Source organism: Zootermopsis nevadensis, unplaced genomic scaffold (genome assembly GCF_977971745.1).
Source record: "Zootermopsis nevadensis isolate Lab colony 2312 unplaced genomic scaffold, Znev_1.0 Znev_ptg000061l, whole genome shotgun sequence".
Lineage (NCBI taxonomy): Eukaryota > Metazoa > Arthropoda > Insecta > Blattodea > Termopsidae > Zootermopsis > Zootermopsis nevadensis.
The window spans coordinates 19,130,545-19,154,049 of record NW_028259192.1 but is presented as its reverse complement, the minus strand read 5'-3'; the positions used below and the strand labels follow the sequence as shown (position 1 = coordinate 19,154,049).

Here is a 23,505-nt window from a genome sequence, read left to right as displayed (position 1 = left end):
TCTGCCATTTCCTTCATTATAACATGCAGAACTCTTATTTTTGTATGTGATGTTTCCTCAAGTTGTAATTTCTATTAATACTGTGCCATACTCTTGTTTGGAGTGCTTGTACTCCAAATGGTTTTAGTTATAGTGCATTTAAGCTTAATTATAATGAAACACCTGAGAATTTTATGACTTAACTGTGGATATTTTAAGCAAGCTATGAATGAGTTGCATTCCACAAATATTTTGTTTGAATCTTGGCAATGGTGGTTAGATCTACAGTAGCCTGTTTAACCCATAATTAAGCTGGAATATATTTGGAATGAATAAGTCTTAACACTTTCAGGGCTGTAGAGGTTGATGGCATTGGTTCCTTATAGGTACTGCTGCTTGTAGTTCACAAGAATGATGACTGATAATTTGTAAATTGGCATTCATGTGAGTAAATTACTGCAATATTAAGATTTGTTCTTGTGCAGAAATGTTTACAAGTTAGATTCTTGTTAGCACCTGGACAGGAATCGTTATGATGTTCTTTCCTATCTTAGTGTTTCACTAATGAATACTGGGAATATGTGATGAGTGTGAAGTGCATCATCAAGGCCAGCAGTGGCATGAGTGGTACTATCCATACATGTATGCTACTTTTATTTGTTCACTCCTATTCTCAATTTACAAATAGAAAAGTAAAAAAGAGTGGAAGGAGATTGTCATGATAGTGTTATATTTTTTATGGAAGAATAGAGGAAAATGCCTGAGCAAGAGCAGTCACTAGTTAGTTTTATACTTGTGGTAAAGCTGACTTCTGAACAGTCTTGTAGCACTCTTAGCTTCAGTGTGGCACAGACAGGTATGTGTCCTGTATTATAAGCAATTTAAATACTGTCAGTGTTAATATAATATACTGCTTTCTTAGATTCATGTACCTTTAATTTATGTTTGTATGTATTTTAAGGAAGAAAAACAATTGTTAAACATTAACACTAAATGAAGGCATATACATTTATAATAATAATAATAATAGATCTAATTAATTTAATATGTAATAAAATGTGATACTACATAAAATAGCTTTAGTTTTTACAACATATCCAACTTTGTTTCTAAATACATAGAAAAGTACATTCTTTGTACAAAAAAACACCTATCCCTTTAAAATTGTTACATGCTCCCCATATATTAAACCACATCAAATAATATTGGCACAGATCCTGTATGCATGACACATGGATTAACAGAACATCCAAATATATTTTATTTTACAGGACCCAAGTTCTGTAATGTGGGGATTCTTCAGAACCATCTGGCAAATGATAGGGTGGGAGCAGTTCCCTTCATAGATGTTTCTTTTAAATATGATTCACTGCTCGGATTTCAGACCCAGCCATTGCCAATGCTTTTTCTCCAGCTTCTGTAACATTATAAGAACATTATATCGACATCAAGGAAACTGCAGGGTGTAAGGTCTGACAATGAAATAACCAGACTCAACTTGTGCAGAAGCTGGAAAACTGATGAGCTGAAATTATATTTTGTAGTTGCAGTAAGTTTTATTGTGCAGCATGAAGTATGCAAAATGAGAGAGAGGAGTAAAATTGTTGGAAAAGCCCAACCTTCTGAGAAGAATTTGTTCCTGGTGATGAGACACGGTCTTCCAGTGTGAACCAGAAACAAAATGCTACTCTGTAATGGGAAGGTTCTGAGTTTCTAAGACTGAAGTAAGTGTGTATGTCAAAATCAAAGATCAGTAACCATTACACATTATGAATTTCTCCCTTCAAAATAGTCATCCAAGCTTTCTGCCTCAAGTTTTACAATGTTTATGGCAGCATATTTGTCAAAAATGACCAAATCTGACTGAACAAGTGACATTTATTTGTATCATGACATTGTGCCTTCACACAGCACTCCTAGTAAGATGATTCTTGACCAAAAGCAAAGTATGTTGTTGGGGGAATATTCACTGTATTCAATGATTTTGCGCTGATTGTGACAATTCATGTTCCGAAAACCAGACACCTTCATGGGAAGGTTTTATTTTGAATGACTTTACATTTGGAGCTATGTGATGACAGTACTAAAATAATTTTTGGAAAATGATTTCAAGTATTGATTTTAGTAAGGTAAAGACATTGGAATTGTGTCTTCAGTCACGTGCTCACATGAAACTGATTATTCTGTTTCAGACATTATCAGAAGTGTAATCAAACGTTTAAGGTGTTATCTTCTTAAACAAAGGTGTGATCTGAAATATATGTATGAACTGAATTATTTGTTCTGATGAGAAAAGTCAGAAAAATATAAATATGCTGCTTTTACGATGCACGTAACAAACAATACATGACATTTTGGATTATATTTATATATACTTAGCAGGTACTGAATAGCTGGCTTGAGAAACATGATTTATAACAAAAAAGTTCTTTCGCCAGCTACATTCCAAGAAAACTAAGTTGACTAGTATTTTATATCTAATTTACATTAGATATACAGACTATCATTGTTCAAATGAAGGAGAAAACTGAAAATAACAAAATTTTGTCTTTAAAGGTTATAACAGACACAATGTTGTGTTGATGTTAACCAATGGTGCAATTGCAGATTCACTTCCAAGTACATTTTTAAGCCATATTAACTGCAAGGAGTACAGTTCTTGAGAAGCAAATAGTTACTCAGCTAGTCAAGAAACTCCCTGCCTTTTATGTAATCCTAAGTTTCATCACTGTGTTCACAAGGGCTTGACAGGTCCTTATACTGGGAGAGATGACTTTAGTCCATACCCTATTTTCCCAAGATAATGTCCTCCCATCTATGCCTAGGTCTTCTGTGTTGTCTCTCACCTTCAGGCTTTCCAATCAACATTTTGTGAGCATTCTCATCACCCTCATACATGTTATATGCCCTGCCCAGCTCATCCTCCATGATGGGACTTCCTTTACATTATTTGCTGCAAAGTACAAATTATGGAGCAATTTTTTTCCATCCTCCTATCACTTCATCCTTTTTGGCATATTAACTTTTTTGAAAAGAACCATTAAGCCATTTTATGAACTAGTATGAAAGGGAAAAGTACAGACATTTTACACAACTTCCTTCTCATAATCTTGTGATGTAAAATGTCCCCATCTTTCTCTGTTAATCAGCACAAAAATTCCTTGTACATAAGTTATTGTCTAATCTCTCTGGATTTAATAGACTTTACATTTATATAAACACATTGCATCCTGCATCATAAGCAGTGAACAAAATTTCATCCTTACCCACTGTATCACTGACACGGACAAACTGCTTTCCTGTGTCCTCAAGACTAGATGCAAATTGTTGGTCCAGAAACTTGAGTTCTGCTGGTGACAGACGTTCCTCCAGCTGTCTGAGAGCACTCAGGATCTCAGTCTGCAATTATTCCAACTGGTTTTTTGGATCAGAGGTGGACAAATTCATTGAAATTTTAAGAGCTATAAAATGCTTGGAATTAACATCTCATATGCTAAAGAGATGACAAAATTAACAAACATGCCACACAGCTCTGGCTGATGCATGTGGCTTACAGTAGCAATCACAAGTTAATGAAGAACAACTGGCCTGTACTAGATCAGTGCCAAGGTTTATCTGATGTATGTCAAGTGCACATTATGTATTATGTTTACATATATAATTTATGGTATAAAGAAATGAAATCACTGTACTGTGTTATGATATATTGCCCAACAAATATATGTATTTAAACAAAATCAAGTTACATATTATGTTTGCAATATATCTATCACATCTGCTAACAGACAAATTTGGTGAAGTATAAAAAAGAAACAAGACATGAACAGAATAAGGTTTTTTCAATTTCTTTTCAGGATGATGTATGGTATTTTAAAATTGTGAAACTGACTACAGCTGTTGCTCACTTTCTCTCTTGTACTAGCTTGGGCCGAAAGTTTTCCAAGTCGCTCATCCCTATCCACATCTGCTAGCCGCTCCCGTAAAAGATCTGGTTCCCGGCGGGCAAACATGCGGATGACTGCGGGTGTATGGAAAGCTGCACTGATAGCTGCCTGTGTTGCCTATGTAAATATGTACATAATGGTTATATTCGAGAAATTAGTTTCTGAATAACTGCAACTGCAAACATCATATCAACAGAATTTGCTACATGGTTAGTTTATGAACCACTTACCAACTGCATTGAACCCAGTTGGTCAACCAATGTCATATCACCTGATATCATCTTTGAGAGACTGTCATTGAATTCTCGCAGTTGCTCCATAGTTTCATTTTTGGTTTCTTCATACTCACTTTGGTCAAGATCACCTCTGGTTATAGCAGAAAGAGAACAAATTCTATATAACATGTATGTGTGTAAAGTTCAGGTATATGATGTCAAGTTTTAGTGTCAAGTACCTCCCACCCCTCTTCTCGTCAAGTCAAGGATTCTTATAAATTTCTTTGACAGTCAAGTTTTTATGTAAGATTTGGGGAGGAAAAACATGTAAAATGGGTCTCTCATTACCATGGCATGGCTTCTGGAATAAAACATCTTGAACAGTTGATAATTGGTAGCACTACTGCTTGGTTGGATGGAAGCTAATAATTCCTCACCATATAAAGCCAGCATGTTACACAGAACCAGGTCTAATCATATGCTGAGTATAAACTACTGCAAACATGGCACTGAATCTAGGTTTCATAAAAGGCAGAACATTTCTTAACTATCTGAGCATACTTAACCTTTGCAGGATTCTGGAGTGAGTTCATGAGGACCAGGTCAGATCCCTTAGAGATACATTTTTGAAGTGTGCAGTGTGTTTTGAGTAGAACTGAATGTTATATGCAAAACATGTCACACAGATGTTTTTAATTGTAGCAAAATTCATGAAAAGGGATCAATTTTCCTTTGTTACAATGTCGCCTATTTTTGTGTGTATATTTTCATATATGCTAATTTTTGGCCACTTTAGGATGTAATGAACAGGCAGATAATGAGGGTTCACTTTTCATCAGAATCGAGCGTCATTTGAACGTTCTTACCTGCATTCTTCTAAATCTGCTAATTGCTGAACCAACCTGTCCAACTGTCCTTCTAAATTTTGCCTTAGTTTCTCCGTTTCTGCTTGACCTCTCGATGTCATACTGTCTTGTCTAATAAATAATGCTAGGATTATTTCGAACTAACGTGGCGTTTATAAACTCAAGTGGTAACTGTTCTATACTGGCTTCTATCCTATCATGCATTCGGGGTTATCACTCTTTTCGTTAGCGGTAATCTGAGTGTCAGAATCATGACATGTAGAGCATGCCAATTGCCGATCTTGTAGTTCCACTAATGGTCTATAGATGCTGTGAGCATAAGCATTTTCTGAGGTATACAACACTGCACTGGACCACGCAACACGGGTGATAGGTTTATCTGTGATAATGTGTTCACTGCTAACTAAATGAAAGATATTTCGCGCGCTCTTTACGAACGCAGCCATTAGCCTAATTTCCGAAAGATGCCGTTTAAGTTGTTTGAAATGTAATCGTTTTGTGGGCAAGTGTTTTTATTGCGTGTAACTTGATTTCTGACTTAGTATAAAACAATAGGGTGTGTGTCGCAAATTTTCTTAAGGGTATTGGGACTCTACAGGTAAAGAGAGTGTAAGGATTTCACAGAATGTGAAAATTCATCACACTAAAATATCCAGCCGCCATTTTCCGACCTTTACCCGCTCGACTCGACTATGACCGAATGAATTACGGAAATGTACGAAGCCATCTCCTTGAAGAACGAGGAAAGGTGCTGGTTGTTCATTGAAATACAAATTATCCCAAATCATCTGCGAATTACTACATATATTATACCTAATATTAATTTTTGAGTAATCCGACAGGTTTTCAAGTTTGTGTTTACACATACGATTCTTTGGTTTGCAGGAGATTATTCGAAGCATTCTTACCGAAACGAAAGGTCCTTCTATGAGGACTTCAAACGTACTTCAGCACACGTTGCCATGAGCATGCAAAAGGGAAAACATCAAAGTGGACAGACACAAGGATATCCTCAACGTTACCCTCATGTATCTTCGTATCCTTTAACGTTTTAGTGTTTGTGCAAAGATTTCAGTGTGGTAAGTTCGACAACAGTTTGAAAGTAATATTTCAGTGCCCATCCTGAACACAGCGATTGGAGCTTCTCCAACCGGTAAGCATAGCCCTACCTTACACACGTACGAAAATTTTGCCACTTAAACAGATATATGTTATTCAGTCCAGTTTCGTTAATTTGTTAGTGTTAACTGTTGTGTAATTTAATCTGTCTTTAAGCAGTACTGTTGCATTTGTGGATCACGATTGACTGCGTAAACCTGAAGACCAGAAACCAAATTAATGTCTTGCATTTTTATAAATAATGATGAGGGTGTGCCCATAAATATTTATCAATAAAGGGATTATTAAGGTGTGGCTAGCGCATGTTTTGACAAGCTTGCTGTAGTGCGTTTTCTACAGCCATTCAAAATTTTCGTCATTCAAGGAAATGACTCAGGTTTAGTGTTGTGTAATAGCTATTTGCTCGCATTCTATTTTAAAAACTTCCTGCTTAATAGCATAATTTGATGCTGTAGGGGGGGGGGTGTTTCGTTAAAATATAACGTGTGTCTTGTATATTGTTTACAACTGGTTGTTAACAAGTTTCTGAAATTTTTCCATATTTTATTTTTGAGACTTATGGTGGAGCATGTTCAAATTTTGTACTTCGTTGCTTGATAACAGGGGTCATAAGTTGCAGTTATGCCAGTTTCATGATTATATACATTACATGGTCATTTATTTTAATTTTAGAAAGTGATATATTTATCAGGTTGCCTGGCATGACCACAGTTTTGTGTGCATACCTTATGGTTGACTGTAGTTATTAACAGTATTCGAAAGAATTATCTGTTTATTTACATGATACAATTTTACCCGTGAATTTTTGCCTGCTTTACTAATATTAGGTTTGGATCTATGATTATATAGTAATAATTTGATATCCATGTTGTTATTGTTTGAAGCATCATTGTATTGCATGCAAAGATGACAGAATTTGGCTCTTATGTGGGATTTTCAACTTATTGATGTACATATTTGTTGTTGATGGTAAAAGAACTTGGACATTCTATTTCTTGTGGAGTATGGCTCAGGTCAAGTGTACAGAATTTTATTATAATGTTACTCTTTTGATACAACATTTTTCATTAATTGTTGGAAATTAGTTCTTTCACAAACAGTTTGTTCCTCACCAATTATAATTTGTTTATTTTATAACTACACTTTGAATTTATTAACATGTCACATCTTTTATGTGACATTAGCTGAGACTGTAGAACTTTTAGTGATTTATAGAACATCATTAAATTACTTGATTCCTGTACAGTGCATTCTGTTTTGATACTACAGTGAGATAATTTTATGTATGAAAGGACATATTTATGTCTTATGTTAGTATTGTATATATCTGAATTTGTTTGAAACTTGAATGACAATGATAGGAAGAATTTGCTGGCAAAGGGAAGTAGTTCTTGAGTAACCTCTTCTTCCTTGGCTCTACAACCCAGTTGTGGGTCTTCGCTGCCTCTTTTTGGAGGTTTCCTAGACTTTGAAGTGTGCTTTTGTGAGTAGTGAGTGACCAGCCTACCGCCTCTGTGCAATTTCTACTCAATTCTGATTTGAATGATAGAGCAATCTAGTAGTGAATCAGGAGAGACTTGGGTAAGAAATGGCTGTTGAATTTTGCTTATTAAACATCTTATTCATGCTCATAAGGTTCTTTTACATGCCGTAAATCTACAACATTTGACTGCCGGTTTTACTTCTCCTCCAAAGGAAGTTGTGTTATGGATTTTTATCACCCTTAAGAATCCATTGACTTCGACTGGCTTTGAACCTGTGAACCTTGGGTCCAGTGGCGATCATGCTAACCACTAGTCTACTGGGGGGCAACTTTTGAATAACAACATATCTTTTTTAACACATGCCATTATTCTGATGATTTTCTCTTGGCCTTTAAACTTGTATCTGCTGACTGTTGAATTACCCTCAAATTGTTCTGTGTAATGTGATGCTGTGAAAATAGGGAAGGTATACCCAGAAGTTATTATCCAGTTTGATTAGGTCTTATTTCTTTAATTTAAATATGTTATTTGTATTCTGTTTATTGTAAGATTTAAATAACTGCATAATTTCACCTTGAATTCCATAAAAGTTAATTTTAAAATTTTGCCCAGTCTCTTTACATTAATATTTCTTTAATTTAAGTTGGTGTCATTGATTTTACTAACTTTTTGTTTTAAGTTAAATGTACCTCTTAGATTTTGTTGCACATTAATTTTAAGAGTGGTGTTTGTTGCATTGTTTGATTGGAAGAGAATGGTAGGAAGTGCCAACAGATTTTTTTGTCCCATTATGATTCACTTTTCATGTGATTACATGAGTCAGATTAACTGGAGCAGATGTGGTGAAGTGCCATGTCATGTTTTTATGCAGTATTGTTGTAAAAACATTTATTATTTTTAAGCTAGTCTTTGCATATTTTCTTTCTGATGAGAAAAGAATTGAAAGTTGTACATTATGGGTGAAAAGTTGAATAATACTGTGTGTGAATTGGGCTATACTGCAACAGTACATCGCCACTTAATTATTGTTGCGATGGGGTAAGACTGTTTCTGTGGAACTGGGCTTTAGATGGGCCCTTTGTCTATCCTTGAGATAATATATTATTGAATTTGGAGCAGTGGAATGATATTGACAAGAAAACTGAAGGACTTAGAGGAAAACATGTTCCAGTGCTAATTTGTTTTGAGGGGATTTTAGGTACATAGTTGGTGTGTGGATATGTAAATGCACAGCTTCCACCCCGCCCCAAATATTATATGAGTGTGATCATTGTTATTGTTGTGAAGTTCCGGTGTGGTTTACCTGATTAATTTGTTGATTACTACAGAATTCTCTAAATCCTGTTGGGTGGAGTACCAGCCTTTTGGGACTCATGGATTCATCAATTACAACAGTTATCTTATAAATTGAATTTTACTATTAGTAGGAGAGGGATAATTGTTTCTTCTTTATTACAGACATACATTTAGGGAATGTTACTGTATTCTGCTATTTTAAACTTGCCTGGCTAGTTATGTGTACTTAAAAAAATAGCTCAAATGATTTGGAAAAATCACCCTATGAAGTTCAGTAGATTCCCATTTTTAACTTCTTATGAAAATTTGTGCAAAGTATGGAAATACTAGTACCCCAAACTGATGGTGTTGACTCTTAGTAAATCTCACTGCATGAGGATAATTTTAAATGAAATAGAAGGTATCATTGCAACAGCATGAAATATTAATGGTAATGGTTATTGTCAAATCATTGTGACTGACATGTGAAGTTCGTGTAGTAGGTGTTAGAAGGTCACAGTAACCATCATTACCTGTCATTGGACCCTATCTTGAGCCATCTTTCTACTAATGTTATGTTTCAGTTTACACTTGGCTGGATATTACCTCATCTCATGAGGTATTCAAGTCCATGTTTCAGATGCATTTTTTGTTTCCTTACACATTCAGTATATCATCATTCTATCCTTGCTTATCTGCCCATTAAAAATGGCAAGGGATAACAGTGAAATGATGACCTTTGAATGACATAGTGATTGATGACATTCGTAGCTGTGCTACACTTGTTGCTGCAGTCTTGCAGATTTAAAATGTACCACTTCATTGAAAGGCTGTTTTTAGCAGGGTCTTTACCTATGAGTAGTGAATGTTCAGAATATTGCCTCAGATTAACAGAAAGCATGATCAGTGAATCCTGCATGCCTTTATACATCTTGCCATTGCTGTGGTTTGTATCTTATCTGATGTGCCATGTTGTGCTATCTTTGATATCAAGCTTGAAAGCTTGTAAGATTTATGGAATTCCTGAAGTATAATCACAACACATGCTTATTTCATATTAGGTTGTAAAAGTATGATGGATGTGTTTGTGACAAAAGACACTTGGTAATGTGTTTATTAACACAGTCCTTTGTTACAAAAAATCATACTTGCCGACTGCAATTGTTTATTGACTGAAACTGTTGTATTACATTGCACAAATAAGGAGCATAGCCTTTGTTTCTTTGCATTGCTATTTCTGGGTGTCCACAGTGACCATCATTAATGAATACTTCTGTTCTCATAACACAAAACTAAGTGTATTACAACAGAAAACAATAAGGAAGAAAAATTGTAAGCAAGAAATAAATTGCATAATAGACATCTTAGAGAGATTATGTCAGTGGTACAATCCCTGGTTACGGTACAGAGTTTGGGAATCTGTTCAGATCGTAGGTATGAAAATTTAAGATAGTTGTTAAAAGTGACAATAACTCATCAGTAGCTTTCTTTTTCTGTATTCTACCAAACTGCAAGGTGTTACAACCCAAAAGACAGCCATCACACTTGCCATTGTGAACCACAAATCGTACATATCCATTATAAATGTAATGCATTAAAATGAAGGATTATGCTGGATTTTTTGACATTAAACTTTGGTACAGTGAATTTGCTCTAAAATAAATGCCACTGCTACGCTCACCTCATATGACTTATTCATGTTTCCAAAACAGTCTCCTTTGTGGGGGTCTCATTTTGAATCATTTGAAGACTTTATTGGCAACATAGTAATCTGGTTTATTTCAAAGGTTGGTATATTCTTTGGTAATTAAAACTGCAGTCTATTGAGTTAGAAATGATAGTTATATTCAGTTCAGACTCTGAAGCATGTATGATGATGATGATCTTCAAACTGTAGAACTTTTATTAAGAAATTTTTCATCTTAAGTTGGAAATAACATGAAGTTAATTTAAAATTAGAGTTTGCTTTAAAACATCACAGTAATCTAGGAAGTTTGTATTGTGTCGTGCAGAATTTGGTGTAGTGTGAATTTAAAAATTTGTTTTTGTGATATGTAGACTCTTGAATATTTGTTTACCAAATTTTGTCTTGGAATGCTGGTCTCAGTTTTCATTTTGAAATCTTATCGATACTTATGCCTCACCGTTTAAACAAATCTGATGGAAAATTGTGATTGTGTGGTTCTGTGTTCCCAATTATATTGTCCAGTTATTAATTAATTGAAAAGAAAGCAGGCTGTAGACCATTGCATTGACCTTTTTTTTTTTTTTGAAACTGAAGCTAGTCGTTCTGAGCAGGATCTCCATAGCGTTGACTTTTCAGAATAAATCTTAAAGTTGCAGTCACTTTCTTCAATGACTGTTTTGAAATTACAACACTTGAAGAATTTGTGTTAATTGCTCATTAAAATTGCTTTGTCATTTTTATATTATTTGAAACCTTGAAAGTGATGTAATTTTCTGTTATATGGAAGCATGAAAGTTATTAAATTCATTGTCTATGCTGGGGCCATTGTTTCCCAGTGCAAAATTGCTGTCTGTAACATCCTCACAGTTTGTCAGTTTTTACATTTGGACAGTATAATTTTTACAGAGATATTGTGGCTTTGCAAGAACATTGCATACATGTACTGCATTTATTATTTTGGACACCCATGAAATAATCATAAAGAGAATCTTGGCAACTGTTTGTGCCTCTGCTATCGAGATATTAATGCTAGTAACCCTTAAACAACTTGCATCTCGTATAGGCCATGCCCACAGCTCTGATTCTTGGCTGTTTGTTCATACATTGTAGCAGTTTTATTTGCTAATGCCATTGTGGTTTTCTTCAGGCTGTACATATTTATAAGGTTATATTATCTTAGAAGTGTTCCTCCATATTAATTTTCTTACTAGTCTGTATCAGCAGCTGGTAGTGTGACATTATGTTTAGTTAGCTTTAATCACTTATGTATTTGTGTTCTCATTTATGGGCTTGTGAAAAGGTACTTGCACCATTCATTGAAAATGCATAAGGGACATGGTAAAGTTCCATGCAATCATAAACATAGTAGTTTCTGGTAGAGAGTGATAATTGCACTTCAGCTTCCTGTATCCCCCATGTGTCCCATTAGGCATGATGGATAGTGGCCTAAGGCCCATTTTTATTGTCTTGTACTTTTGTGACTCTTTATTCTTTAAAGTCCTTGTGTGTGGAATTTTTTTCTCCCTTCATGCCCCATAGTATCTGGCATAATCTGTATCTAAAGATTCTGTCATATACAAATGTCTTCTTTACTTCTAATGTTGCTTACTTTTACCTCTGTTTTACATGCCAGAAAGTGACAGCATTTGGCGTTTGTAACACCAATACAGAGTTCAACAGAAAGTTAAAAAGAATCATGAAGATACTGACCAAAATGTTGCATTATGGTCAATGCTAGCCAGGCATGTGCAGGGGGCTAAAAGAACAGACACTTTAGCCAGTTGAAATTAATAGTGGGGTTTATTGTGTGTGTGTTATACATTTCAATTAATTAAATTAAATCTAAAATGGTGCCTTTTACATGTCTGTATACATGCAGTCTGCATTTATTTATTGTCAGACTTTCTTTATTTTTTTTTGCGTGGGAGTGGTTTGTTTATGCTACTGTGGTCTAATTGGTGATGGAATAAAAGCTTAGTTTCATTTACTTCTTAAAGATCATATATGACAAACGCAATGTGAAATATCATAACATTATATTTGTAATAAATTATGTTACACGTAAATAAGTATCGCGAAAAGACATTCTGTTACAGTAATTCTGAAGCTAGAAAACTAGTCTCAAATGGTATAAAAGCTTTTTATGAGCAAATGCAGATATCTTGGTTTGATAGCCATTTTATTTTTCCATATGTACAACATTTAAAAACAATGGGTACAGAAAATTAAATGTTGCATGTGGAAAAGCATGAATGCTTGAAATGCGCATTTGGGCAGGGATTGCTGCACTAAATGCCTCAAACCTACATGCAGCAGTGTAAATTTATTATCAGATTCTCACAGCTGTGAGTATGCCTTCTGAGATGTTGCACCATGTAGTAGTGTGTAGTATTCTCACAGAAGTTGACATTGTTTCAGAGATGCTTACTGCATCCAATCATAAAAATTATAAACACAAATTTATGCAAAACTTCAGAATCTTTAATGTAGTTGTTCTGGAACTTCCTAATCTTCAAATCTTGCATGGCCTGAATTTGGGATTTCTGGTGGGATATTTATTTATTGAAAGATACTGATTTTGTGCGTTCTTCTTTTAGTGTCATTTTTATTTATATATTAATCATGGAAAGAGAGTTGTGAATGTATTAATAGAGAACTGGTTGGATCTAGTGGGTATTTAGTGGTGACTAGTTGGTGCAGTGATGCGCAACCGGTGTGCTGCAGAGGCCATCTAGGTGTGCCACAAAGTTTTTACCTCATATTGTAATTATAACCATAATGAGATAAATAACTGTTAATTTTGTTTTCTGCTCTGTCTCAGTTTTCATTTTCTTTATTATGATCGGGCAGACTAAGGACAGACAAGATTTACTAAATTGAATTGGAAAACAACACAACCACTTTGCAGCAAAAAATGTACCTCCCCTTGCCATTTTCTATTTTTCTAAACTCTACATGTACAAATATATAGACAAGTATCTTTACGTTTAAATGTTTACACATAGTTATTAAATTTTGGATCAAACTGTAGGAAATATTATATTTTAATTTAAAGTAATGAATATATTTAAAATAAATGACAATAATAAAGATGGATAATTATAAATGCGAAATAGAACATTCTTCGGTTGGGGTCGATGTATAAGAAGTTGCAGCCAGTCAATGCCATCAAACACACCCCCCCCATGATATGCAAAATGGGGTTGGTGTGCCGCCATGACTCTCCGACAATATTTAGTGTGCCGCTAGTGTAGAAAGGTTGTGCAACACTGAGTTAGTGCATTATAAATAGCTGTTGGTTGTGAAATATCCTGGGAAAGTCCTTGCGTCTTGGTAGCAGCTTCGCACTGTTCCCATACCTGTGGTTGTCAAATTTAGGCTGCTTATTTACTTTCAAGCATTCCTACTTATAATTATGTAATGTATCAAGTACGAAGGAAATATCTCTTATTCAGAGGCTTCTGTGTTTAATTGCCGCAGGATCAAATCATAACTGTTCTGCAGTTTATTAGAGGTGGACTAATTGTAATTCTGAAAGTGATTGACGTCTTTCTGAGGACTTATTCAGGTTTGCTGGTAAAAGGAGTTCTTTGAAACTTTCTTTTGGGGTTATGAAGCAGTATGTTATATATGAACCTGATTTTTACATATTGCTCAGTTTGATAACATGCACAGTTTTGTATTTGAAGTGGAATTGAATATTGTTAGTTATTTTTTATCGATTGTTTACACATTTGTAGTTTCAAAAACTTCTCTCCATATCGTGAGACACTGATTTTTATTAGTTTTTAAATTTGAATGTACTTGAAATTCTTGTGACCTGATGTGACACCACAAAATAATAATATTTTAGATTCTGTTGGCTTCCTTTGTGGAACAGTGTCTTCCTTAGGAAGCATGCAGTTTCTCTACAAATTCAGAATTTTCCTTTGTTTTATGAATCCAAAGGTTCATTACCAGATGCAGGTGAAACCAGTCTACTTCCTTATACCCTATTTTGAGAAATAATATTTTTGGGTCACATAATTACCACCTCTGAATGAATGACGATGTGAATTGTGAAGGTCTTGAAAGTAGGATTTGAGGTTCTTGTGGCAGTGAGTAGGGAGCTGGCTGTCTTCTGGTTTGTAGCATCATGTAGTCTGGTAGAAGTTTGACAACTTCTCAGAGGTCCTTGCTGCTATCATCATCAGGGCAGTGAGTCAAGCTCTGAAACACTGGTAAATTTGATCAGAGTGTGTTGCTACAACATAGAAGACAGCCATCTATAATGTCAAAGAGCGTATAATTTTGTAAGAACTGTTGGACTCTGCGTATTCTGCATGTTTGAACTTCATACCCAGGTGGTAACTGAATTCTGTATAAATGGTTTCTTTAGGAATGTCAGCGTGAACAAAGATAATTTCCTTAAACAGCATTAATAATTTGATCTTTGTAATGGTGAAGTGTCCTCTTTGAGGTATGGACTGAATTCTTCAATGTTACTTGGTTGTGCTTTGACTTCAAAGAGTTAAAGTGGAGTTGTGATTCAGCACCTGTACACAAATTTTGAAGGTGTGTAGAGTTTATTGCTTCTAGTTTTGCTCCCCCCCCCCCCCCCCTTATTTTTAAAAGGAATAATTGCACACTGTTATTTTGTAGGTTAGGAAATAGTTACAGTATTTTGTTCAGAGGGAAGAACAAAGATTGTGTCTGAGTATGATTGAAGGAAGTGGTTAGATATAGAGAGGTCAGCAAAAAGGAGGATGGAGGAAATATGGAGTTTCGTAGTTTGTACGATTTGCCTAGTGATGTTAAGGTGATTGAAACAGGAAGAATGCGGCTGGTGGAATGTAGTATAAATGGAGTACGACAGGTATACAACATTTCGTTTAGACGTGGTTCACGCGAGACATTGAGATAAATACTTGAGGATATACTGATTTTTATGATAACATGTTTTGGGATGTGAACATGATTGAATCTATGGCTGCTGAGTGCTGAACCTTGATATCCCGTAAGAATTGAATTTGTTGAGTAGTTACTGGAATACCTTGCACCATTGAGCTGAATAAGGTGTTGCTTGCTTGGAGTGTACGTTCATGACTTCCGCCTTGGCCTCATTTTTATGAGTTGTATACTCTGTTCCACTTGTCGTGAGCACTGTGTGTGTTGATACGTTGCGCATGTTGATGTGAGCTGAATACTGGGCTGTAGTTCTCACAAACATTGAAAAGCCAGCCCTGTTTTGAGGATGAGTGTACGCTGTTGGTGTAATTTAATTCTTGTGAGGTTTGAGATTTGAGGATGTCGGTCGAGGTCTTCAGGGTTGCGACGTAATGTGATCTTGTCGGTGGTTTGAACGTTTCAGAGCAGCGTATAGTCTCCATCTTCGGGGTTATGCCTCGTGCAGCTGTTCGTTTTCCGTTGCGGTTGTCTGTATGAAATCCACATGCTGAATTCGGTTCCACGTCATTTGTTTCTGCCTTCACGAAAGCAAATTTCAGCTCACCTGTCAACAGCTTAAGGATGATCCTTATTGTGAAGTTAATGCAGTTGAATTCTGTCGTAACGACACATCGAAGATATTATGGCCTTTGGCTTGACTGAGGTTAATAAAATGACATTGCACTTCCTTGATTCAGGATATGTATATGGAGCGAAAGCAAATAAGCCCGACTTGGCTCGGCTAGTTCGCAAGCTGGGGAAAGAAAGAAAGACCTATAAGCTTCATTCACACGACGTCTGTTCCGTACAGCAGAAAACAGGCAGTTATAAATCAGTCTTAACTGTTTATTGTTAGTAGGACAATGATTGGGGATTGTTGTGGTAAGTGGCTGCCATAATTTTGCCACCCATTACTTCCGTTAGCGTATTGTGCACCAGGATGTATACTTCTCATGCCTGAATACCAGACTTGCGTGAGGAGTTGTGGACATTATATCCATCCCTCAAGCTGGAGAATCATTTTTTCGGTTCTCCGTGACCCCCGTATATTCGCAGTTGTCTGCATTCCATATTTGAGGCATCCGCATCCACAAGACGGACTATGCCGGGTGACATGATGATATAATGCAATTACTCCTTGTTTATGTGGTATTGAAATACGACCTCTTACTGCATGGGAAGAATAAAAACGTATCTTAAGACGAATTGCGAAGAAAAAAATATTTGCAAGTGTAGGATATTTCAGTCTGATAATGGCGGTTGCCGTGGGCCGTGAATGCAGCTGTTGAGGAAAATGAATTTTTTCGAGGGGTGGGGGTTGTCCTGTTGTAAGACCAAGAGTGTTGTAACTAGTTTTAAAACGTTTCAGGCATGTTATATAACGGGATTAGACTGGCGCGTGATTGGTTATTGTGATGATTTCTTTGTTTTAAAGTTTTGGACCTTCAGGTTGTCACCAGAAAGTTGTGATTGAATGCGGCAAGTGTCAGCAGCCTCGGCAGTGGCCCTGCTGGTTCCTTATTGTCCTATTGTATCCCTTTGATGATTTAGCCTCGAGCGATATGATTCGTGAATATTGAATTGGAAAGGATGTAGAAAAAAGCTGTCGTTGCCTAATTAAGGTACTGGAAAGAAAACGCTGAAAACTTTTGTCAGGATAGCCAGTCCCGGCGTCAAGATTGAACACTGGAAATCTGAATACGAAGCAGGACCGTTCTCTCATTTCTTCTAAATTTGGATGGTTGAATCTTGTATTTCACGATTAGGAAATGTATCGTATGAGCTCTGTGTTACGTCAGCGGAAAAGAAAGTGACATTGTGAGGTCTTCTTGAAACTAAGCTACGAACCAGTAACTGTGTTACGACGCCGCTAGTGGGTGTTGGCCAGCGTGTAAAGTGGTTCCGGCTGCTACAGACCGACTGACTAGGTTTTAGTTTTTTGTAACATCTCGCCCATAATCTATTTCGTAATCCACGTTTAAATTCATGATGATTCTAACTAAATGCACGCCTAAGGCTTTCTCCATCGACGAGAAATCTTATTAATGTAGGTGTCATACAGTAACAAACATTGATTTCCTCTAGTGTTAACAGATTGGTTATCACGCGCACCAAGTGTAAAGTTTATTGACTGCTAAGCTGTGTGGAGGCGATCCGTATTATCCTAAGCGATTACAGTGTGCATTCCGTATAACATAAATTATTACTATACTTTTTGTTAAGTACAGCGCTAAAACTGGCTACGTTTTATGAAAAATGTAATTTTCTCTTTTGTGTTGAAACAGGTGCACTTGGGTGTAGATTTTCGCGTGTCCTCCCGCATTGCATTTATGGATTCAGCTTGCACGGGAATTAATTCATTTGCCCCTTTCTCCCGAAGTGCATACCATGAACGCATAACATGGACGTTCCGTTTACCGGTTTGCGTGCTTCATATCAGATTACTGAACGGATTGCATTGAAGTTGGTACTAGGGAAAAAAGATCAAAAGTTGTGGGGCGAGTTTAATTGTAATTGTAATTGTATCCTTAAAGTTCTATTTTATGTGGTACTAAAATTGAACTTTTGTTCTAGAAGCGACATACTATACAAAATATTGAAACGTGACATAAGATTACACAATTTAAAAAGTTTTTCAGGTGTGGCGTATATTGGTGGCTATCGGATGTACAGCAGTATACCTCAGGAAGTTCTGTCTACGTTGCGTGAACGTGATGGCCACTGAAAAATTCAAAGTCGCGAAGACCGCGTTTGAGGGGAATTTTAAAGTACTCGAAGTTGTATTTTAAGGCCATCAAAACATTTTAAAAACTAGAGCAGAGCGTTCCTTTCGGAGCTCCTCGGGGGGGGGGGGTTGGTCAAGTTTGTAAAACGCAACCAACCTTGTGTAAGAAACTAAACTAACCCTCCCCCCCCGAATTGAGGGTTAAAACACTTGACCAACCCCCCTTCGGGGGTTGGTCAAGTTGCGTTTTAAAATCTTAAGTAACACACTAAACTAACCCCCCCTTCGGGGGGGATTAGTTCAGTGTCTCATTCAAGTGTTTTAACCCTTGAGTAAGAAACTAAACTACCCCCCCCCCCGAATGGGGGGTAAAACACTTGACCAACCCCCCCCCCCCCCCGAAGGGGGGTTGTTTGTGTTTTAAAATCTTGAGTAAGACACTAAACTAACCCACCCTTCGGGGCTACTGGCTTGATAGTTTTTGTTGTGAAGCATTATTTGTTTACTCGACATTGTTGTTTTACCCGGTATTGTTGTGTTGCACAACAATGCCGAGTTTGTTTATAGTTGACATTGTTGATGACGTCATTTTTTTTTACGACAACGACTAATCACAAATTTTTATAGTAGATTGTTTACTCGGCAGTGTTGTGTTGGTACAACAATACCGAGTAAACAAATATAACGTAACATTGTTTGATGACGACAAATCACAAATGTTTATAGTAGATACGTTTTGCTGTCTTGTTTACTTTTATGCCTGATTAAGTGTGAAGTGTCAGTTTACATTTTGTGAGCTGTCTTATAGTTCAGTTCTGCATTTAGGAGTGAAACATTTTGTCGGGGTTAATTTATTTTAAAAATGCAAGTTTAGAATTTAGTTTTGTTGTCACTAATCACAATTGTAAAATTAATTTTATGTAGGCTTGGGTCGGAATTTTCTCGGTATAAAAACACGTTTCTACATCTTGAGTCTCGACTACCTACAACGACAGAGCGACCAGGTAAATAAATATTAGTAATGTTTCTATGTGGAGCGGCAGAGGAAGTGCCCTTCATTGTATTGCTTGAAGCCATGTGGTTCCCGCGTGGGTTCTAGACCCTCGTCCGCGTGTAGTGTAGTCTTGAACATGGCCCCCTAAACACGTGACGCCATTCTGGGGCATTGACCTCCAGTTATCCCCATATCGATCCTGCGGGACATGGGAGGCTTTGAGAAGTGGCTCCCTCCGTAATATCTGTCTGGGTTTAGGGGTTGCATTCATCCGTCTCGCCAAGTATGCGACTGGGAGGGTGTCTGGAATGACGAAACAAGTTCGCATTGACGATCTTGCTTTTGTGTGAAGTGTCACCTCAGTCGTGTTTATTTCATGGGAACTTTTTTGTCATTTGTGCCATACTTGTTGCAGTGGATCTGCTGTGTGTCAACTTTCAGATATGAAGCGAAGTTCGTTTACATCTCATTTCGTCCACGTGGAACTTCTAAAAGTTGTCATTATTTTTGTTGGTGTAAGTGTATCAGTAAAGAACTTTTCGCCAAATTTGGGATCGTAGAGACTTGTGTTCATTGCTGTTTTCATACTTTATAAGCTTACACGTGTTTTAAGCATTGTAAAAAACAAGTTAGGAAAATGCGTCGTGCGTGACAGTTCTTTCGCGTTCGCCAGAATTTAACCTATGACCGAATGCTGCCAATGACGTAAGAGTCTTCTCTTGTCACTGAACTTTGCGGAGGATTCCGCACTTGGTTCCCGGCTGCCTGGGGGTTTCCCTTTGATTACATTACGCTCGCATTTATATTTACTCGTTTATTCATTCACTGGCAAGTTTCAGAGGGTGGGGAAACTCCCTGGTATTCTTATTTGAAAATCTGTACACCAAGCGTGTCATTAATATGTCTATATTATACACTAAAATATCCAGCCTGGAATTGCCTGTATTTTTTGATTTTCTGTCGTAATATTCACCTGTAAATCCGCATTTTCCAATGTATTTATACATTAATCACTGCAGTCGTGGACAAATAGGTGAAATGAGTGGCTGGAGAAGCAGAACATCCCGGACCAGCTTTGACCTCCCTGATTCCCCGCGCAGGATGGCTTCCTTTTTTGGGAGTGCTTTGTGTCTTGTCTCTTCATTGTAAATCTAGTAAACAGTGTTGGGTGCAGACTGATCTGTGGAAGTGTGCAATTGCGCGTTATGCATTTAAAACGTGTGAGTTGTGGTACCTTTGCTGATTTCATTGAAATCCCCAAAGCGTTACATTTCTTGGTCAGTTCGGGCGAGTGCAGAGTTCCATTTACTTACCACCCCTCTTTCCGGCGAGATAACGAAGCACTGTACCGTGTCCCCTGTCTTCCCCTGACCATAATTCCGGCCGATAACAGTTCGAACTTCGTCCTCATGTGGATAACACTAGTCCAGAAGCCATTTTTGTTCTCGAACGAGTATGGAATCTTCATTTGGTACAGTACATGTTTCTGTTGATCATCACTAGAGTTCACTTTGGAAGTTCCGTTGAATTTTCTGGGCTTTGTGTACCGCATGTGCGAGTAGTCGAGAATTTTGTCTCGGACAGACGCGTAAGTCGTGTCTGTAGAATGTCAGTGACGGACTGAGTGTTGACCTTGCGATGTCGCAGGCGTGTGTGTGTAAAAAGTAATGATATTTTTATTCGATGTTCAGGTAACCCGTAACCCGCAAGATGTAATGCCAGAGTAGGTGCTGGACCTACATAACCACATAAAATGGAAGTGTGATTGTGACATACAGTGGAAACTCCAAATATTCATGCACTCAGCATGTTACGAGACTGCAATCATAGTTTTCCGATTATGGATTTCAGTGACTCGGAAACGAATAAAATTGTGTATTTGTAGGCGTCATTCCATTTAAGTTATTCTACACATTTGCTTCACCGGGAAGTAGGGCGATTATTCGTAAGGACACCATTGCCAATATCTAATCTCGGTTGAAGGAGACGGAAGGTGATGTTCACGGAAATCCCATTAATTTTTACCTTTCGTAATTCCTTAATTGTGAGTGAATCCGTGTCTGAAGTACGTCATAGATGACGACAATCCCAAGGGCGAATGCGGTCACTTGAACTCGAGCCCTTTTTTCTGTGCCTTTTTGCTCTTTTCTTAGACGAGGGCGCATTGAAGCGATTTATTATTTGCTTTATAGCTTTCTTTCCGTCTTTTATGTGGGGTAAAATAAGTACATCCGCCTTTACGTGCGCCCTAAAAGCTAATAGTTTTGAGCCCGTGCGAGGGCTGTCGTGAAGTTCTGTAAGACGTTTAGCCGTTGAAGGATTGTGCTCGTTTTCCTCCAGCACGTAGAACATTGCGGCCGTGAGATCGTTTTAAGGTGTTATAAATAGAGTATTTTACTCTAGAGCTCGGAATTATTGTGTGACCCCAGATATTAAAAATTGTAGAACATTCGTAAGGTCATTTTATTATCCTACTTTCTTTTATGAACGAAGAAAAGTCACGAGATCACCACGAACCAGTTGACCTGTTTTCACAAACATTCTTGCACATTCTGCGTGAAATATTTGAAAGTCAAGATTTACAAACATGGCGACGATGCCATATTTCGGTACTGCATCCTGCAAAATGAACGTAGAGAGAATCTCATGTTAATAAGTATTTACCAAAGAGAAAACAGTAACAACAGTTCGGAACGTATTTGCAATTGAAAACAGTACAATTTTATCATTGGATCATCCATACGTCAGCCGGGCAGTCTTACCCATGAATTAAATTGAATTTCGTAATATGTTAACTTGTTACCTTCGTATAGGAACGTAGGATTTGTAGGACTGGAAATCTGTGCAGTAGGAAGGTAAACTAACTAAATGACGTCTGCGGTTGATTTAATTTTCGATTTCCGTAGTATGGCTGATAGGGCATTAAAGCTGCCAGTGTGAAATTTTGATATTTTGGCCTATTATCACAGCATCCACGGTTGTTGACAGGGTTTGTGTTAAAGAGATGTGGCACCTTTAAGTTGTTTTACGGAATTTATAAGCGAAAGATAAACCATGGAATTTTGTATGTTATTTATTATAGCTTTGTAGAAGTTCGGCTCATTTGAAAATCGTGACAATCGAACCTCTGTTCTTTGTTTAATCTATTTTAGATGTACTGTGTCGATGAAATTGCGTCGGTGCATTGTAGCCAATAAATCCAACTTGCGATCCTGACCCAAACGCTGGAGAATTTATCGCTGTTTTCTTGAAAACTCAGACGGATGTGGGAATTGAAACACGTGTCCAAAGAGTGAACGCTTTCCGTATTGTTTGTCAAGTCTGTCGTGGCCAGAGTATGGAGTTTATGGTTAACAGTTTATTTGCGTTAAAAAGGCTGGGAATCAGCGGTTGGTTGATCGCGTAGTAAGGCGAGTGAGAGAGCGGGTAAGGCAGGCTTGAGTGAACGTCTGGAACTCGGGCACGGTATTTCAATGAACCCGTCGTCACGTAGCTTAGACTCGAGGTGAGGAGAGTTGGTTGAAATCTGGGAAGTAAACGTGTTGCAGGTCTGTGATAAAAGAGATTCGGGTCTTGTCGTTCGTCACTGCTACCAATTACCTCGCGTTTTCTTTGGAATTATTTGTTGAATTTTACAACTACTGCAAATCTTGCAATTGTAGGATTTGAGGTTTTCATGGCGGAGAGTCCGAAGATGGCTGTCTTATGGGTTGTAGCGCCGTTTAGGTCCTTGCTGCATCCACCATCAGGGCGATGAGTTACTTCTACCAGACTACACGGCGCAGGTCATTCCAAGTTACGTTGTACCAAATAAGGGAATGATTCACGTAACATTTTTGTTGGAATCTGAATTTGCATGGATTTTGAACACAAATTGAAGTTGCAAAAAAAAGAGAGGAAAAGCGAAATAGCAGTTATGTGAGTGGGAAATGGAGGAATGTTGCGTAATTGAGCAGTAAAATAGGCGGAATTATAAGAATTTTGGGTAGTATCGATGAGATGACCCAGACTCGAAACTTTGATGAATATTGAAATAAAACGCTTTCGGATAATTTCAAATATATTTTCCCCTTCCCCTTACGTTTCTCAGGGTTGTTGCGTTTCATTATTGTTGATCCAAGAAAAATTGGGTGAAGATCCACTGTATTCTGTATCGCTTCAGGAGAGGCGATCAACGTGCCACCCCAGAGCGAGAGAGATTGTCACAGGAAACATATTAGGTGGCCACTACGTTCTCCCTTTGATTTCATTTTCTGGGACTCTATGACGGAAGTAGTGCCTGCAAAAGAAT

At 37.3% G+C, this 23,505-nt stretch overlaps 2 protein-coding genes across 6 annotated transcripts in view; one reads left to right on the top strand and one right to left on the bottom strand.

Annotated features, from left to right (window-relative positions):
• Window positions 1-1,006: 1,006 nt before the first annotated feature.
• On the bottom strand, window positions 1,007-5,346 carry LOC110835026 (protein LZIC). Of its 2 annotated transcripts, XM_022074843.2 has the most exons (6): window positions 5,005-5,346; window positions 4,154-4,289; window positions 3,885-4,040; window positions 3,246-3,378; window positions 2,826-2,932; window positions 1,007-1,396 (listed from the first exon to the last, which is right to left on the bottom strand). In XM_022074843.2, the coding sequence occupies exons 1-5, from the start codon at window positions 5,103-5,105 to the stop codon at window positions 2,841-2,843; spliced, it is 618 nt and encodes a 205-aa protein (XP_021930535.1). In that variant the 5' UTR covers window positions 5,106-5,346; the 3' UTR covers window positions 1,007-1,396; window positions 2,826-2,840. The 2 variants fall into 2 exon arrangements, with proteins under 2 accessions (XP_021930535.1, XP_021930536.1); XM_022074844.2 differs by lacking the exon at window positions 2,826-2,932 and having other exon boundaries at window positions 5,005-5,337.
• Window positions 5,347-5,465: 119 nt separating this feature from the next.
• Window positions 5,466-23,505, top strand: part of LOC110835025 (uncharacterized) — an 88,234-nt gene continuing 70,194 nt past the window's right edge. For 2 of the 4 annotated variants that reach the window (XM_022074841.2, XM_022074839.2), the window contains exon 1: window positions 6,016-6,157. Coding sequence is in view for 2 of the 4 variants with exons in the window: in XM_022074836.2 (XP_021930528.1) it covers window positions 5,967-6,040 (74 nt within the window). In the remaining 2 variants the exon portion in view is untranslated. Of the gene's footprint in view, window positions 5,753-5,889; window positions 6,158-20,654; window positions 20,686-23,505 lie in introns of those variants that run through there. The other 2 variants (XM_022074836.2, XM_022074840.2) reach the window with 2 other exon arrangements.

Bases quoted from the DNA above. Each gene is read 5' to 3' on its own strand.
- LOC110835026 (XM_022074843.2), bottom strand. From the start codon at position 5,105: ATGACATCGAGAGGTCAAGCAGAAACGGAGAAACTAAGGCAAAATTTA. The intron at 4,290-5,004 runs GTAAGAACGTTC...TGCTATAACCAG, and splicing joins GCAGATTTAGAAGAATGCAG to AGGTGATCTTGACCAAAGTG. The intron at 4,041-4,153 runs GTAAGTGGTTCA...ATATTTACATAG, and splicing joins AACTGGGTTCAATGCAGTTG to GCAACACAGGCAGCTATCAG.